General features: G+C 36.2%; 2 protein-coding genes and 3 pseudogenes across 2 annotated transcripts; 2 read left to right on the forward strand and 3 right to left on the reverse strand.

Annotated features, from left to right (window-relative positions):
• Positions 1-424: 424 nt before the first annotated feature.
• On the reverse strand, positions 425-1,513 carry LOC148849001 (protein EXORDIUM-like 4; annotated as a pseudogene).
• A 1,803-nt stretch (positions 1,514-3,316) lies between these two features.
• Positions 3,317-3,617, reverse strand: LOC148849002 (auxin-responsive protein SAUR23 pseudogene; annotated as a pseudogene).
• A 616-nt stretch (positions 3,618-4,233) lies between these two features.
• Positions 4,234-5,049, forward strand: LOC148849003 (auxin-responsive protein SAUR21-like). The gene has a single exon (XM_088951563.1). The coding sequence runs from the start codon at positions 4,369-4,371 to the stop codon at positions 4,675-4,677; it is 309 nt and encodes a 102-aa protein (XP_088807689.1). The 5' UTR covers positions 4,234-4,368; the 3' UTR covers positions 4,678-5,049.
• Positions 5,050-11,374: 6,325 nt separating this feature from the next.
• Positions 11,375-12,198, forward strand: LOC148849004 (auxin-responsive protein SAUR21 pseudogene; annotated as a pseudogene).
• A 1,722-nt stretch (positions 12,199-13,920) lies between these two features.
• LOC148849005 (auxin-induced protein X15-like) lies at positions 13,921-14,577 on the reverse strand. Its single transcript, XM_088951564.1, has one exon. It carries the CDS (start codon positions 14,406-14,408, stop codon positions 14,103-14,105), a length of 306 nt encoding a protein of 101 aa, XP_088807690.1. The 5' UTR covers positions 14,409-14,577; the 3' UTR covers positions 13,921-14,102.
• Between the last annotated feature and the right edge of the window lie 632 nt (positions 14,578-15,209).

A 15,209-nucleotide genomic window follows, 5' to 3' on the forward strand; every position in this document is an offset into this window, starting at 1 on the left:
CACAACAGTTCTGATGGAGGCCCATCTTATCAGGGAGGTCCATCTCATCATATGGGCGACAATTTATGGAAAGAATTCAAGATAAGCCAAAGAACTCAAAGAATTCAAAATAATTTAGGAATTCAAAATACATTAAAAATTCAAGAGTCCAAGATAATTCAAAAATTCAAGATTATTCCAAGATAATTCAAGAATTCAAGAATTCAAGATCTATCAAGAATTCAAGAATTCAAGATAATCAAGAATCCTAGAGATCAAGATAATCTAAGACTTCCAAGACTCATGGATTAGATCCAAGAAGATCCAACGGTGAAGATCAAGCTCAAGAGTGTTTGATCCTATCAAAATAAAGATCAAGATCAAGAAGAATCCGACCCTAGCAAGATTAGTTGTTTTGATATCAATCTTAGTTTTTCTTTCCTAATTACTTTACAATTTCCAGATGTATTATAAAACTTCATAATCAATTCATACTTCGTATTTTTAAAATCTAAATTTACACCGAGGATTATTACATCGATGGGTTCATGAGAGTGTAAAATTTACAATGAGGATTATTACATCGATGGGTTCATGAGAGTGTAAAATGGGAATCGGATGTTTGTCCGGCTTAACACTCTTTTCTTTTGGTAAATCATTGATGTAAAAGTCCACTGCAATCGAGAGATTGCAGTCCTTGCCTGTCGGCGAAGAAACAGAGCACCACGAGCGGTGGTGAAGACGCGTCTGGTAAAAAACTTTGCTCTGTCCATGGTGTGATTCAATCCCTCAAACCAAACTGAGGTAGAATTGGTGACGAGAATAGCCAGGGCTGCAGCAAAGTTGATGAACATGGCGTCAGCGCCCACATCCTTGTTCGGTGGCTGCATTGGCAGAGGCATTGGATCATTAGCTCGGACTTATAGAACGGCCAAGCACATGCTTAAGGGCATTCTAGCATCGGATTCCCGATCAGCGTGTACAGCTGATCGTCCGGCCCCGTGCCCACCACCCCATGGTCTCAGCATTTGCCACTACATAGATTCTGCACTGAAACATCCTTCGCTGCGAAGATGGCAGTCACCAAATGTGTGGATCCGCCGGTTGCTTCCTTGATAAGACCTGGTATGAAATCTTGGGTTAAGATTTTGCCGATGGAATATGACTTGTCGGTTATTTTCCTGACAACGCGCATAAGGCTTGTTTTGGGGCCTCCGGGGACTGCAATTTGATAGCTCTCCACCATCTTCCACCATGCCAACACATGTGGCTCCACGTCTGTTGTCTTTGTTTAGTGAGCGGATGAATTTGCGGATGGCTGATTCCTGGACGAGGCCGACGGTACCGCCGTTGAGGAAATTTTCAGGTCGCCGTTGAGGACAGGACCGCCGTGGTATTCAAGGACTGGTTTGTGGTTCGCCGCGTCGTGTGAGGAAGCTGGTATAGGAAGGAGAAACAGAACAACAGCCAAAGTTGAAAGGAAGACAAACATGTCGGAAGACGCTATTTTCAAACCACTGCTGTCGCCGCCTCTCTATCCTCATCGATTGTCAACCTTGCCTTCCTGGCTCTAGCTAGTAGTTATGGTTGCGCCATAAAGGGCTAGTCACATCTGAAGAAGAGAAGGAGAAGAGAGAGAAAGAGCGAGCGGTGTAATACATCATAATCTCGATGTATTTATTACATCGACTATCGGTGTATTTAACAGCAAAATGTAATTTTACATTGATTATCAATTATCGATGTATTTTAAATCGATGTAAAATTACATGTTTAACTAATACCTGCAAAATTGAATCGGGTAGCAAACGCAGTCTTAAGAGATTTTAAATCACAAAAAATGGTCTAATCGTAACATATTCATAGGCCAAATATGGGTTGGGTTCAAGCTGGGCTTTGTCTTTGTATTAACAGGCCCAAACATGAAACCAGCTCAATCATTGGGCGTGGTCTTGACCCTGAACAAACCCGAAGCCCACCCAGAAATTTGGTACAAAGGTTTTTTTCTTTTTTTATTCAATAAAAAAACTGTTTCATTTATATTAAAAGACCTTAAAACCCATAATGAATGAAAGATCTTATATGAATTAAAAAAAAAAACAGAAATAAAGAAAAAACATATCATATAAATATATATATATTATTTATTATATATTTTTTATATAATATATTATCCAGTTGTACTCAACCTCGAGGTTAGGCACTTTTAAGAAAGCCCTAATCCAGCCCAAAAAACAGTTGGACCTCTCGTGTTTTTTGACAGTTGCTTAAACCTCTCCTACACGATGATTTCACTCCTTTATAATACTGAGCCCCGTTGGTTCGCGGGAATAAGGGTTTGGAATCGGAATCAAAATGAGCTATTCCGAATCCAATAGCTTGATTGGGTGGAACCAGAATCCCATTCCTATTATTGCTGGAATAGCATTCCCCGTTTGAGGGAATGGCCATTTCCTGCCCCTGGGGAATGAAATTCTATTCCTATTGATTCCAATTCTATTTTCCATTTTGATATAAATCAAACAGACTATGAGAATAGACCATTCCGATTCTAATTCTGATTTTAATTGTGAATCAAACAGACTATAAATATTTATAGTTAATACCTTTAATTTCTGGGTTGTAGCAAATGTCAACAATCCATTGTATGTGTAGGACCATTGATGGCCTTCCATTCATCCATAGTAGGCTCTTTGATAGCTGGCAAGACTATTACAACCATTTAGAAAGTAAGGTAGGTTGGGTTTAACTTGTAACTTTGAAAAATAGAACTTTACAGAATTTCAAGGTTATTATGGCAGAAATGCATAACTGCACAATCGTGTTCAAAATTCAAAATTCCTTGATGACATTAGGTTTTGTTTTTCCATGCAAGTAGGTTTTGAATTTTGTTCAAGTGTACCTTAGTTGAATCTGGCCTTGCATGTGTAGCGATAGTTGTTTTGTTGCTAGTCGCGAATGCCGCTAGCGGCATCTTTTTTTTTTTGTTTTTACCAACTGCCATAAAAACTGCTGTTAGAGCTTCTAGCGATACCTCTTTAATTATTATTTTACCTTGGTAAAACTTTTAATACCAGTTTTGAAGACTTTTAGCGACAGTTTTTCTATAGTATGTGTAATATATTTTACTTTTACAACAATTTCATACTTAATTGTCAAGGGTTAATTCAAGGGGATGTTAAAAATTTGGTACTGAAGATATTTCTTTTTCCTCTTCCATGAATCTCTTCCACAAGAAAGCTATTTACGAAAAAATGGCTATTCCTTTGCTATACAAAATTTTGAACTGGCCGGGGCCAAACAATTTCTTGGTCAGACAAATCTTTGTTGCTAATACTCATAAGCCATTCAACCGAGATGTGAGATTAATGAAGGCATCCTCTTTGCATGGTATGGTGAGAGCACCCATTGGATGATTGAAGCCAAATTCTTCTTCAGCCCGACTTAACAAACGAAGGATGGTTCAAATAAGATATTGGAACAACAAACCGCTTCTTCTGGGTCTCTCCAACATAAACAGCCAAATGGCCTTCTGGGACATCTGTGGCTGCTGCTGATGAAGTTGATTGATTTGTGGTATGAAAAGAGCGTCGAAGTATTATTTTCGCATGAACCAATCTAGGCAAGCTGCTTCCCATGGTTTCTATGCACACATATTGCAAGAATAAGAAAACAAATAACAAGGATTGATACAGAAGCAAGAGAATTCTGAGAACATTGGAGATTATGATTTGTGATTTGTCAATAACTGATGAGAGATTGTGACAATAAGCGTGATTGAAGACTTAAAACAGAGTTACATGGGCCACGATGAGGAGGGACATGGCTCATGGCGTTACATGGTCCCAGTCAATTATCAGAAATTGTGGACTGGTTGTCCCTTTTTTCGGTTTAGAGGTGCAATTTGGTTATCATGAAGACTATTACATGTGTCATCTCACTGTATTTGACTCATAAGCAAGAGGCAACACGCATGGAATGGATATATAGGCGATATACAATCAATCAGTTGTTCACTCTTCATGTCTACTCAAGTGGGTTCAGTGGGGCATGAAACCATGTAATATTGGTACCTTAAGGCCACAGTGTATTCACTCTCAACAAATTTTGGGAAATGGGTTAAAAGGCAAAATCATGTGATTTCACATGTAGGATGTCCCTTACAAGACCTAATATGAATAAATGTGGGCTCTCCTGCTAGCCACTCTTTTGCGAATGCTCTTCTCTCTCTCTCTCTATATATATATATGCACATGCTGAGGGAAAGTGCATCTTTCATTTTCTACTTCCAATAGATCTATCAGTGTTGACGCTCTCTGTGTTTTCTAATACCAACTGCCGAGATCAATATCTTGTGAATCTTTTTTTCGCCAAGTAATCTTGAAAACCATGGGCTTCCGCTTGCCTAGTTTGCTTCACACAAAGGAGATTCTTCGCCGCTCTCTTTCAGGAGGGAGGAACCAATCGCTTTGGTCAACAACAGCCAATGTTCCCAAGGGTCATTTGGCGGTTTATGTAGGAGAAGCAGAAAAGAAGAGGTTTGTTATTCCAGTATCCTATTTGAATCATCCTTCATTCCAAGAATTGTTAGGTCAGGTCGAGGAAGAGTTTGGGTTTGATCATCCAATGGGTGGCCTAATGATTCCTTGCAAAGAAGACACTTTCATTCACCTTTTGAATGGATTGTTAGAGGAGTAACACAAGATCTTCAGAAAAGCCAGTGGTAGAGAAATGAATCAATGCATAGAATTTTCTTCGGTTGTCAATCTATGCCACAAGCTCTGTAGGCTCATAAGCTCAAAGGGCTGCAGCTTTGGATCCAAAAGAATGATTCTTCACTCAAAGCTAATGGAAGATGGGCCAGCATTAAATCCAAACTCTCCAATTTCGTAGCTTCTGGTGAAATGAAAAGACATTGTAATTGAAGTTGAGGAGGGGATTGAGATTGAAACCAATGTCCCTATTTTTCCAAAGTATATTGTTGACATTTCAACATTGTAAATTTACATTCTGTATAGCACCAGGGAGAATTTCTCCCAACGGAAATTGAAAATACCATTCAATAGCAAATCTTCTTTTTCCATCTGTTATTAGATCTAAATCTATATTTTTATTTTAATTATTGGGTTCATAGATAATTGATAATATTGGCTCATAATGGCTATGGGACCAAATGTAGTTTGTACAAAACACCATCACATGGGTTTGCTGCCCTTCAAATTGAGTTGGTGAATAGTTAAGAGGACAAAGTAAAGCTGTTGTATTAATCCGTGATGAGAAATGTCGTTAAACAGGCCCAAAGAGCATATGAACCAACACATTTTGTGAATCATGAAGTTGTTCAAGTGTCATGTGAAGTAGTTTGTCTCTCTTTAATTATATTACTAGCGGTGACGCATGCAATGCACGGGATAATATTTAAAAATGTATTGTTCAACGGAAAAATAGTGAAAAAAAAATAATATTATTTTCTTTCTGTATCCATTGAGCATCGAATTTATTCGTTTTTATACAACTTATATATTAGGAGAAGTACATATATTAACTGCTTAGCATGAGAACCAAGTGATGGTGGCTTAGTGAGCTAGTTATAGTGGAGACTTGGGATCAAACCCTATTGCCACCAAGGTTGTGGTTATGGGTTTGGGGGAATGGCTACTCCCCATTTGTGTAGCCTTATAAAGTCAAAAAGAAAATGTACTTAGCATGAGATCAACTATCAAGTTTAAAAGAAAAAAAGATAACAATTTCAAAATTTAACTAATGAAGATAACTAAAGACACACATTAACTGCTTTCTTACTAAATTTAATTTTGAACCAAAAAATCCATGAAACAAATTTACATTAAATCTATATATATAGTATCTATAAAAGTGAAAATAGGTGTCTTAGCTTTTGGATTTTTCATTAGACATAAAATATCCCATTTGTAAACTTTGAATTGGAAAATCATAAATGACAAATATATCTTTTTACATCTTCATTTAATGTTTATTTGTCAAAAGCCACAAAAGTATTGTAAAAGTTAGGTGTGTAAAAGGATTGAATTCGATTCATTCAAATCCGATTAAAAAATTCAATATCCGAATTCGATTCGATATCCAATCGATATCAAAATTAATATTCAAATTTGAATCTGATTAAATATTCGAATATTTGATTCGATTCAAATTCGACTAATTAATTATTTTAGGTAATTAATAAATATATAAAATAAATATTTTATTTATATAAAGTATATAAATTATTTATATAATTTAATTATTATATATAAATTATATAAAACATTTAAAAATTTTATATATTATATAAGAATTAAATAATCAGTCGAATTTGAATATTTATCCAATTGAATCAGGCCATATCCGAATTCAAATCTGATTAACTATTTGGTATGAATAGGACATCCGAATTCGACAAATTAGATATTCGAATTATCCGAATTCGATTCAATTATGTAGAATCTTGAATTTGAAATCAGATTTTCGAACACCGTTGGCACTTGTAACCCATGGTAAAAAATGTTATTTTACATTCTCTTTTAGTGCTTATTTGGAGAACGACCAATAATTACCTCTTTTACATGATGCAAGTTTAGTTATCAAACGGCTTTTTGCAAACCTGAAGAGGTATGGAGATAAGGTTCTTGCAAAGTTGAGAGAACCGTCCAATCATCTTCTTTTGGTAATTGAAAAAAAAAAAATTGTTATATTGAAATCAAATTCTAATAATCTTTCTCTGGTAACTGAAATAAATTATGTGTATTGATTTTAGTAATTACCATTAGGCCAAACCGTCCAAAAAGGATTGTGCTAAGAGTTACAACAGTTGGCGCTCAAAAGAGAGCAATCCACTTCAATCGACTTCATCTGTAATGTTTCAATAGTTGGGAGAGTTGTCAAAGTTTAATTTATTATGAAAGAATTTAAAAGTTACAGCATTTGGCACTCAAAAGAGAGCAATCCACTTCAATCGACTTCATCTGTAATGTTTCAATAGTTGAGAGAGTTGTTAAAGTTTAATTTATTATGGAAGAATAGTTGGAAAAGGCTTCATTCAAACTTGAGCAGATTTACAATCAAATTTAGCAACGAAGTTCAGACTTACCTAATTCAATGTTTGCTGTTTTGAATGTATTCATTCTTGACCATTTGACTGAAACAGTTTTGGAAGATCTGTCTGTGATTGAAAATACTACTTGTGTAATATCAGATGTGCCTATAAATCTTGGTCAAGTACAAATAAAGCTGTAGATGCTCCTCACACCTGGCGCCTTACAGGCCTCACATGCACATCCTATCATGCATTGGAAACATTTCCCACACTTCTTAGTTATTATTCACGGGAGATATTCCCAATCCATGGTGGATGTGCCTGTGAGGTGCCCATTTATGAGAAACAGATCCCGTCACTTCACAGTTTCCTACTTATAGAATTATACATCTAAGGTAACTTCACTTCATCTTGTGAGGTCAGAGCTCTATAATTTACTCTTGGTAGATGGGTTTTAGTGAAAAGGATACATTGTGGTCACTAGACCTGCTTATGAGTCGGGCTTCGGGCCTTGACTTATACCATATCAGGCTCCGGCTTCATGCTGAGCTCCACTCTAATTTTGACAAAAATCAAACCCAACCCAGCCCATGAGCAGGTCTAGTGTTTTAGGTTTGGTATATATTTTCCCTTTTGGGTTTTGTTGGATGTTCAATTGTAATTTAGGTTTTATAAGATTTGATATATTCAAATCTCTTGTGAAGGTTCTGCAATCTTTGTTGAATTTTTAAGTTGGTTTGTTTTCTAAATTTTTGTTTATCCATAGAAAAGTTATTATCTACATGTCCAGTGTAGCATAACTGTGGATTTTGCTACTATTTTAAATGATAAAACCCCCTCCAAGTTGTTGATGTCATTTAGCACCCCTCCAAGTAGGAGGTGTGGCAGCAAACCGACAAAACGGTTGCCCATGTTATGGCTAGTAGGAATCACGTGCACCCTCCCATCCCCTAATTGGCTTCAAACTTAGTTGAGTGTCTAGCATTTATGGACTAAGACCTACTTAGCCAAGCTTGATTAAAGCCAATGACTTGATTTTAGAGATTGCAAAAAATGGAATGTTAGATTAAATAATAAGCAATTTTTTGTCAAGTGTAGTATTAAAGATTCTTGATATAAACTTAACAAACTTTAATTGGGAGGATGAGTTAAGGTCAAAATATACATAGTTGAGGTTCAATTGGATGGAGCCCCCATTTCTCTTGAGATCTATCCCTTTAAATTTTTATCTTCTCTTAAATCCTGCAATGTTTGTTGACTAAAACTCAAAATTTTGCATTAAGCTTAGCCTACTAACACTTTAGGATCTATTTGGAAGGAGAACAAATACAAATATGTAGAGTGCAAAATCTTGTATTTTGTATGATTATTTACGTATTTATACTATACATATTTGCATTTGCACTCTTTCCAAACTGAACGTTAGCAAAGTTTGTTTTTTTTTTCTTCTAGAGGTTTAAAAGCATTAGCTCTTATGACACTTTGAAGAACTAAATGTGAGCACCTAGTTCTAGTAGGTCTTCATGACACTTCTCTCTTTTAATTTCTAGTGCTAGTAGGTTTTTCATTTTACTTGAGAAATAATTGGTTGCATTGCAAAATGGCTTACAAATTATAGAATTATGCTTTTTTACAGAATAATAACTACAAATTGACAAGGTTTTTTTAGTTAATGTTGCAATTTGTTTGTATTATGAATTGTTTGAGTGGTGAATTCATAAAAGCACTTCATGGAATTCTAATTTCTTTTCTTGTTATATTTTTATAGGTTGAACGGAAGAAGCAACTTTAGATGCTTAGATGGAGACATATTGGATCAGATTTTCAAATGTTAATTGTAGTTTAATCTCTTCAAGCAGATTGAATTTATAATGTATTTTGAACCTATGGATGTGTGCAAATTGTACTTGAGATGTAACTTTTTTACTTTTTATAATTTAATTTTTATTATTAGAAATTTGCATGCAAGTTTTATGTAATATATGAATGGACATGTTTCTACTATATATAAGAAATGATTTAGGTTTTTGTATTTAAAGTTTTGAACAAGTATATAATATTTCTTAAAAGCATAAATCTATAGTAGCAATCATAATTGCCACAATAGATCTCAAAAAAATACCACCATAAGTTTGCAACAATGGTTGGGATATAGTTATAGCAACAGTTTTCAGTTTTATGATCTATACCGCCACCATATCCTAGATTTTGCTACAAATGCGTTCAAAATCCATAGCTAAAGGTTATAACATTTAGCTACGAATACTACAGAAACCGTAGCTCAAGTTTTTTACTTTTACTTCTCTTGTGGTATAGCTACGAACACCTTCAAAATCCATAGCTAAAAGTTATCATTTTATAGAACATCAGCCATGGACAACATAGAAACCGTAGCTATAGGTGGTTTTAGCTACAATTTTTTTCCATAGCTATAGGTGTTAATAATTGTGATCTTGGATTTTAGCTATGGACAATGACCGTAGCTAAAGGAAAGTTTTAGCTAAGGACCTTACCATCTATAGTTAAAACCTATAGCCATGCGAACATCATCTACAGTTTTCTATCCATAGTAAGACTGTAGCTATAGACCTATTGTTGGGGAAGATGGGGTCACTGTAACTTACGAGGAGAAGTTCTGAGGCGCGTCTGAAGACACTGTCTTTAGAACGTTATTTTCCCCTACTCAGTTTTACTGAATTTGCTGTTGGGTTACAGGCAAATTCGTTCCCAGGATACAACAGAGCCTTGGGCGAGAATCTACAACCAGCAAAGTTGAACAGTCTCCAAAGAAACCTTCTGTGAGGCTGTAGCAGACCGGACTGAGAGAGAGAGATAGTGAATTTTGAAATTGTGTGTTTTAGAGTCTGATTCATGCTCCTTAAATAATTTGTGAAGAGGTATAAGGAAAAGGTAGGTGCTGGTTTAGAGAAGACACCTTGAACAGTCACAATTTCAACCATTGTGACTGTTTAAAAAGTTAACTGTTAACTTTGAATTGTGCCTCTTGATCACACCCAATCGAATTGTGACCGTTGATCTCATCAATGGTGATCAACGATCATCAACGTACCAAAACCAGAGCCGCCCATCGCAAGCCACGCAGATGCAAGCAAAATGCACCTCTAAAGCGTCTCATTGCGCCACACACGCGCGCATTGCGCAGTATTGAATCCCCATACTCTCCTCTACTAATTCTAAGGAGTGTAAACCAACTCCTATTGAAATATTGAAAACAAAACTTATGATTTTCCAATGTGGGACAAGTTCAAAACTAGGTTTTTGTAAGTGAAAAACTGATTTTTTCAAACAAGTGTACAGGTGCAATTTCTCATGTAATTGACCAATCATACCCATTAGATTTAATCTCTTATGAGATTAAAATCCAACACCTATAGCTACGGTTTTATAGTATAATTAGATTTTGATGGGCCAATAAACAGCCAAATGGCCTTTTGGGACATCTGTGGCTGCTGCTGATGAAGTTTATTGATTTGTGGTATGAAAAGAACTCGAAGAATAAGAGGTTTAGTGGTATAAAAAAAAAAAAACATATCAAAGAACAAGGATTGATAGAGAAGGAAGAGAATTCTGTGAAATTGTGAGTGAAGACTTAAAACAGAGAGGGACATGGCTCATGGCGTTATGGTTTCACATGGCTTTGCTGTCCCAGTCAATTATCAGAAATTGTAGACTGGTTGTCGTCCTGTGGCATTCTTTCTTAGGGCCCAGACGAGCTATTTGTTGATCAAACTTCAAAGGCAAGGTTTTCTGTGTACGACTATTAGATCTTTCTATTATCACTCGGGATTTCTTACTCACTTTTCCTATCCACTCTACCTGCCGTGAATTAGAGCCACACATCTATTATGAATTGAGGATGTGTGGTTGCAATTCACAACAGATAGAGAATGAGTAGGAAAAATTAGTAGGAAATCTGGCATATGGTCCCCTTTTACAGTTTTGAGGTGCAACTCATGTGAAGGGATTGGAGTGAATGAAACACAAACAAGTTTTTGGCCTCCGCCTTTCTATTGTGTAAAAAACAGTGGGTGTTTTGCTCCCAACTTATAATGATAGATCCGCAATAAACCAGGAAAGAACCATTTTCATTGGGTTGTCACGGATTTTAAATGGAAAGAATTGGTGATATACAATTAGTTGTCCACTCTTCATGTCTGCTCAAGTGGGTTCAATTGGGCATGTACTAAAGGCAGTGTCCCACAGAAGGCCTAATATGAAAAAATGTGGGCTCTCCTGCTAACCACTCTTTTGAGAATGGCCTTCAGACCACACCATTTCCTTGGTCGTCTACCCCTCTCTCTCTATATATATATTCGTGTACACATGCTAAGGGAAAGTGCAACTTTCTTTTCCAACTTCCAATAGATCTATTAGTGTTGATGCTCTCTGTGTTTTCTAATACCAACTTCCGAGATCAATATCTTCTGAATCCTTCTTTTGCCAAGTAACCTTGAAAACCATGGGTTTCCGCTTGCCTAGTTTGCTTCACACAAAGGAGATTCTTCGCCGCTCTCTTTCAGGAGGGAGGAACCAATCGCTTTGGTCAACAACAGCCAATGTTCCCAAGGGTCATTTGGCAGTCTATGTAGGAGAAGCAGAAAAGAGGAGGTTTGTTATTCCAGTATCCTACTTGAGTCATCCTTCATTCCAAGAATTGTTAGGTCAGGCCGAGGAAGAGTTTGGGTTTGATCATCCGATGGGTGGCCTAACGATTCCTTGCAAAGAAGACACTTTCATCCACCTTTTGAATGTATTGTTAGAGGAGTAACACAAGATCATCTTCAGAAAGGCCAGCCGTTGAAAAAGGAATCAATGCATAGAACCTTCTTTGGTTGTCATTCTATATGCCACAAGCCCACGAGCGAGCCCATAGGCTCAAAGGGCTGCTGCAGCTTTGGATCCAAAAGAAAGATTTTTCACACTTCGATCAAAGTTAATGGAGGATGGGCCAGCATTAAATTCAAACTCTCCAATTTTGTAGCTTCTGGTGAAACGAAAGACATTCAATTTGAAGTTGTGGATGGGGGAAACCAATCTCCCTATTTTTCCAAAGTATATTGTTGACATTCAACATTGGAAATTTACAGGGAGAATTTCTCCCAATGGAAATTGAAAATACTATTTCAATTATTGTCTTTTGCTCACCTTTGTCTGGATTTGCAGCTTCTTGTCTTGTAGCTTATAGAACATTAATATTGTTGGACCACAATGAATATGGGCCCATATCAGGTAAAGGCCCATAACCATGGAACCCGACCGGTTAGTTAGTCTGTACACAAACACCACCACATGGGTCTGCTGCCCTTCACAGCACGGCACGGTCAAGAAGATAAAGTAAAGCTGTTGCATTAATACTTGATGAGAAATGTCAGTAAACAGATCCTAAGAGCACATGAACCAACACATTTTGTGATTCATGTAGTTGTGGGTCTCTCCATTCATCCAATTGTCAAGTTCAAGTGACCTCACCACATTTGTCAATCAGTCCAATGTATTAAACAGTTGCATAAACCAATTTAGTATAAATAATTTAAACCTTTAAGTAGAAAATTATATATTGCGTATGTATACATGCAGTCTATGAGAAGATTTTACTGAGGCTGCATTTGACTGTAGAGCAAATCTGAAAATTTTATGATCAGTTTAGTTTTTCATCTCTTGTTCTGTAATTATTATTTACACTTTTACATTATATAAAATTTGTATCTTTTGTTATTAGCAATGTAAATTTTGTCTCATTTCTTTCAAAAACCGTTGCACCAACTTCTTCCTACCTTAATTTTTTCTCATATAAAGTGAGGACCATATTATCTTACTTCTTACTCCACTCCAAAACAAATAACCCTTTATCTTCTTCATTCTCAGGTAGGACACATACCACCATACATCTTACTTTACTTTACACAAACAAATAAAGCAAGGTCAAATCTAGCCAAAATTTACATTTAACCAATTTGCACACTGCAATTAGGGGTAGATATTAACTGAGCTTTTCACTAGCAATTTTGAGCTCAATTTGTGAAAATTATTTCATTTCAGTTCAATTTAATCCATCTTTTAAATTAAGCTCAAACCCAATATACAGATTCATTTGTTAATTGAACCAAGTACGAATTCAATGAAGCATGGCTTATGAAGGTTGAGAGTTTAACCGAACTTACATATATATATATATATATATATATATATATATATATATATATATAAGATCAGGCTGAGCCAATATTTGGCAGCTAAGCTTTTGAGTCAAGCTGAATTCAAACTCATATTTTTAATTCGAATCGAGCTCAAGTCTGAGCTCAAACCTCGCATTCTTCTATCAAATTGAAATCTAATAGGCATTCAGCTTGGCTGGAGTCTACGGCTGTGTGGGGCGCCCCCTTCGTGGGGCACTGATGTGAATTCGTGAGAGTGGAACTCACCCTAATCAAACTATAATAAAAATTTAATAGAAATTAATGATGCTTATCATTCACAACCCCTGTAGAGGATTAACCTGGAATCAACATTTAATAGCATTTAATAGCAATTAAGCAATTAATAGCTTAATTTGGCTGGAGTTACATAACTAGTTAACTACTGAGACTCTCTTCACAACCCCTGTATATCGATGGTAGGTAATATCATTATTTCGCTTCAGAGGATGTTTTCTCCATTTTCCTCTTTTTTTTTATATACATTTTACTTTGTACATCTACTCTTGATGTGATTATTATGAGTGATATAAATCACATTAGTTGGAATTGTGAAGTGGGATCCCGCAAAATCAAATTTAAAAATGTAAAATTGGAATTAATTAAACCAATGAAAAGAAGTAAAGAAGTAAGAGAAATTAGAATTAGATTATTCCTGTAGAATTCAAATCATTGATGAGAAGAAAATTTTGTATTGAAAATTGTTCATATATATAGAGGAAGAAATCTCCTTCTTTTTCTTCCTCAACTCTCTTTTACAAGAAGAAAAATATATATATATATATTTACATGTAATTGGCCATTTCTTGGCCGGACTTCAGTTTTAGCTGTCTTCCTTGATCCTTAAATAGTTCTCAAGAACCATTCAAACAGGATGTGAGACGAATGAAGGCTTCTTCTTGGCAAGGGATTGTCAGAGCACCCATTGGATGATCAAATCCGAACTCTTCTTCAGCGCGAGTAAGCAAGGATTGGAATGAAGGGTGGTTCAAAAAGGATATGGGAACCACGAACCGTTTCTTCTGGGTCGTCTCTCCAATATAAACAGCCAGGTGGCCTTTGGGGACGTCTGTTGCTGCAGAAGTTGATTGAATTGCAGTAAGAAAAGAACGTCGAAGAATCATCTTGGCATGAACAAATCCAGGCAAGCGTATAGCCATGGCTTATATGCACAATTATATTGCAAGAATAAGAAATCAAACAACAAAAGGATTGAGAGAAGGAGAATTCTGAGAATATTGGAGATTGTGATTTGTGTAAATGTGGAATGATGAGATCGATAGATGTTGAGTGTGGCCTCTACATATATATATGGACAATAACTTTGTGAATAAAAGATGATGATAAGTGTGAAGATTGAAAACAGAGTAATTACATTGGGATGGGACACAAGGAGGGACAAGGCTCATGACGTTATGGTTTCACATGGCTTTGCCGCCCCAGTCAATTATCAGCAACCGTGGGCTGGTCGTGCTGTCTTATCTTTGTAGGCCAAACTTCTTTCTATGTACAACTATGAGCTCTTTCTACAATTTATATGGATATATGATCCCTTTTTCTAGTTTTGATCATTTTCCATGATAAATATGAGAGATGTTCCCAATGCACGTTCAGATGTACATGTGGGGCGCCTGCTGTAATATCATCATGAAGACTATATGTCTGTCTATATATTGTATCAGTATCAGTATCAATTCATTGTATTTGAGACTCATAAGCAGGAGCAGCGCATGTGAAGAGATGGGAGTGAATGGAACACAAACAAGCTTTTTGGCCTCCGCCTTTCTATTGTGTGCCAAAAACCGCGGGTGGTTTGCTCTCAATTAATGCAAGAAACCATGAATTCCAGTGTTTTCACTCTCAACAAATCTCTGGAAACGAGTTAAAAAGGCAAAATCATGTGATTTCACATGTAGCATGTCCCTTAGAAAGGCCTAATATGAATAATGTGGGCTCTCCTA

Source organism: Nelumbo lutea, chromosome 6 (assembly GCF_056320005.1).
Source record: "Nelumbo lutea isolate HS-2025 chromosome 6, American lotus-T2T, whole genome shotgun sequence".
NCBI lineage: Eukaryota > Viridiplantae > Streptophyta > Magnoliopsida > Proteales > Nelumbonaceae > Nelumbo > Nelumbo lutea.

Bases quoted from the DNA above. Each gene is read 5' to 3' on its own strand.
- LOC148849005 (XM_088951564.1), bottom strand. From the start codon at position 14,408: ATGGCTATACGCTTGCCTGGATTTGTTCATGCCAAGATGATTCTTCGA.
- LOC148849003 (XM_088951563.1), top strand. From the start codon at position 4,369: ATGGGCTTCCGCTTGCCTAGTTTGCTTCACACAAAGGAGATTCTTCGC.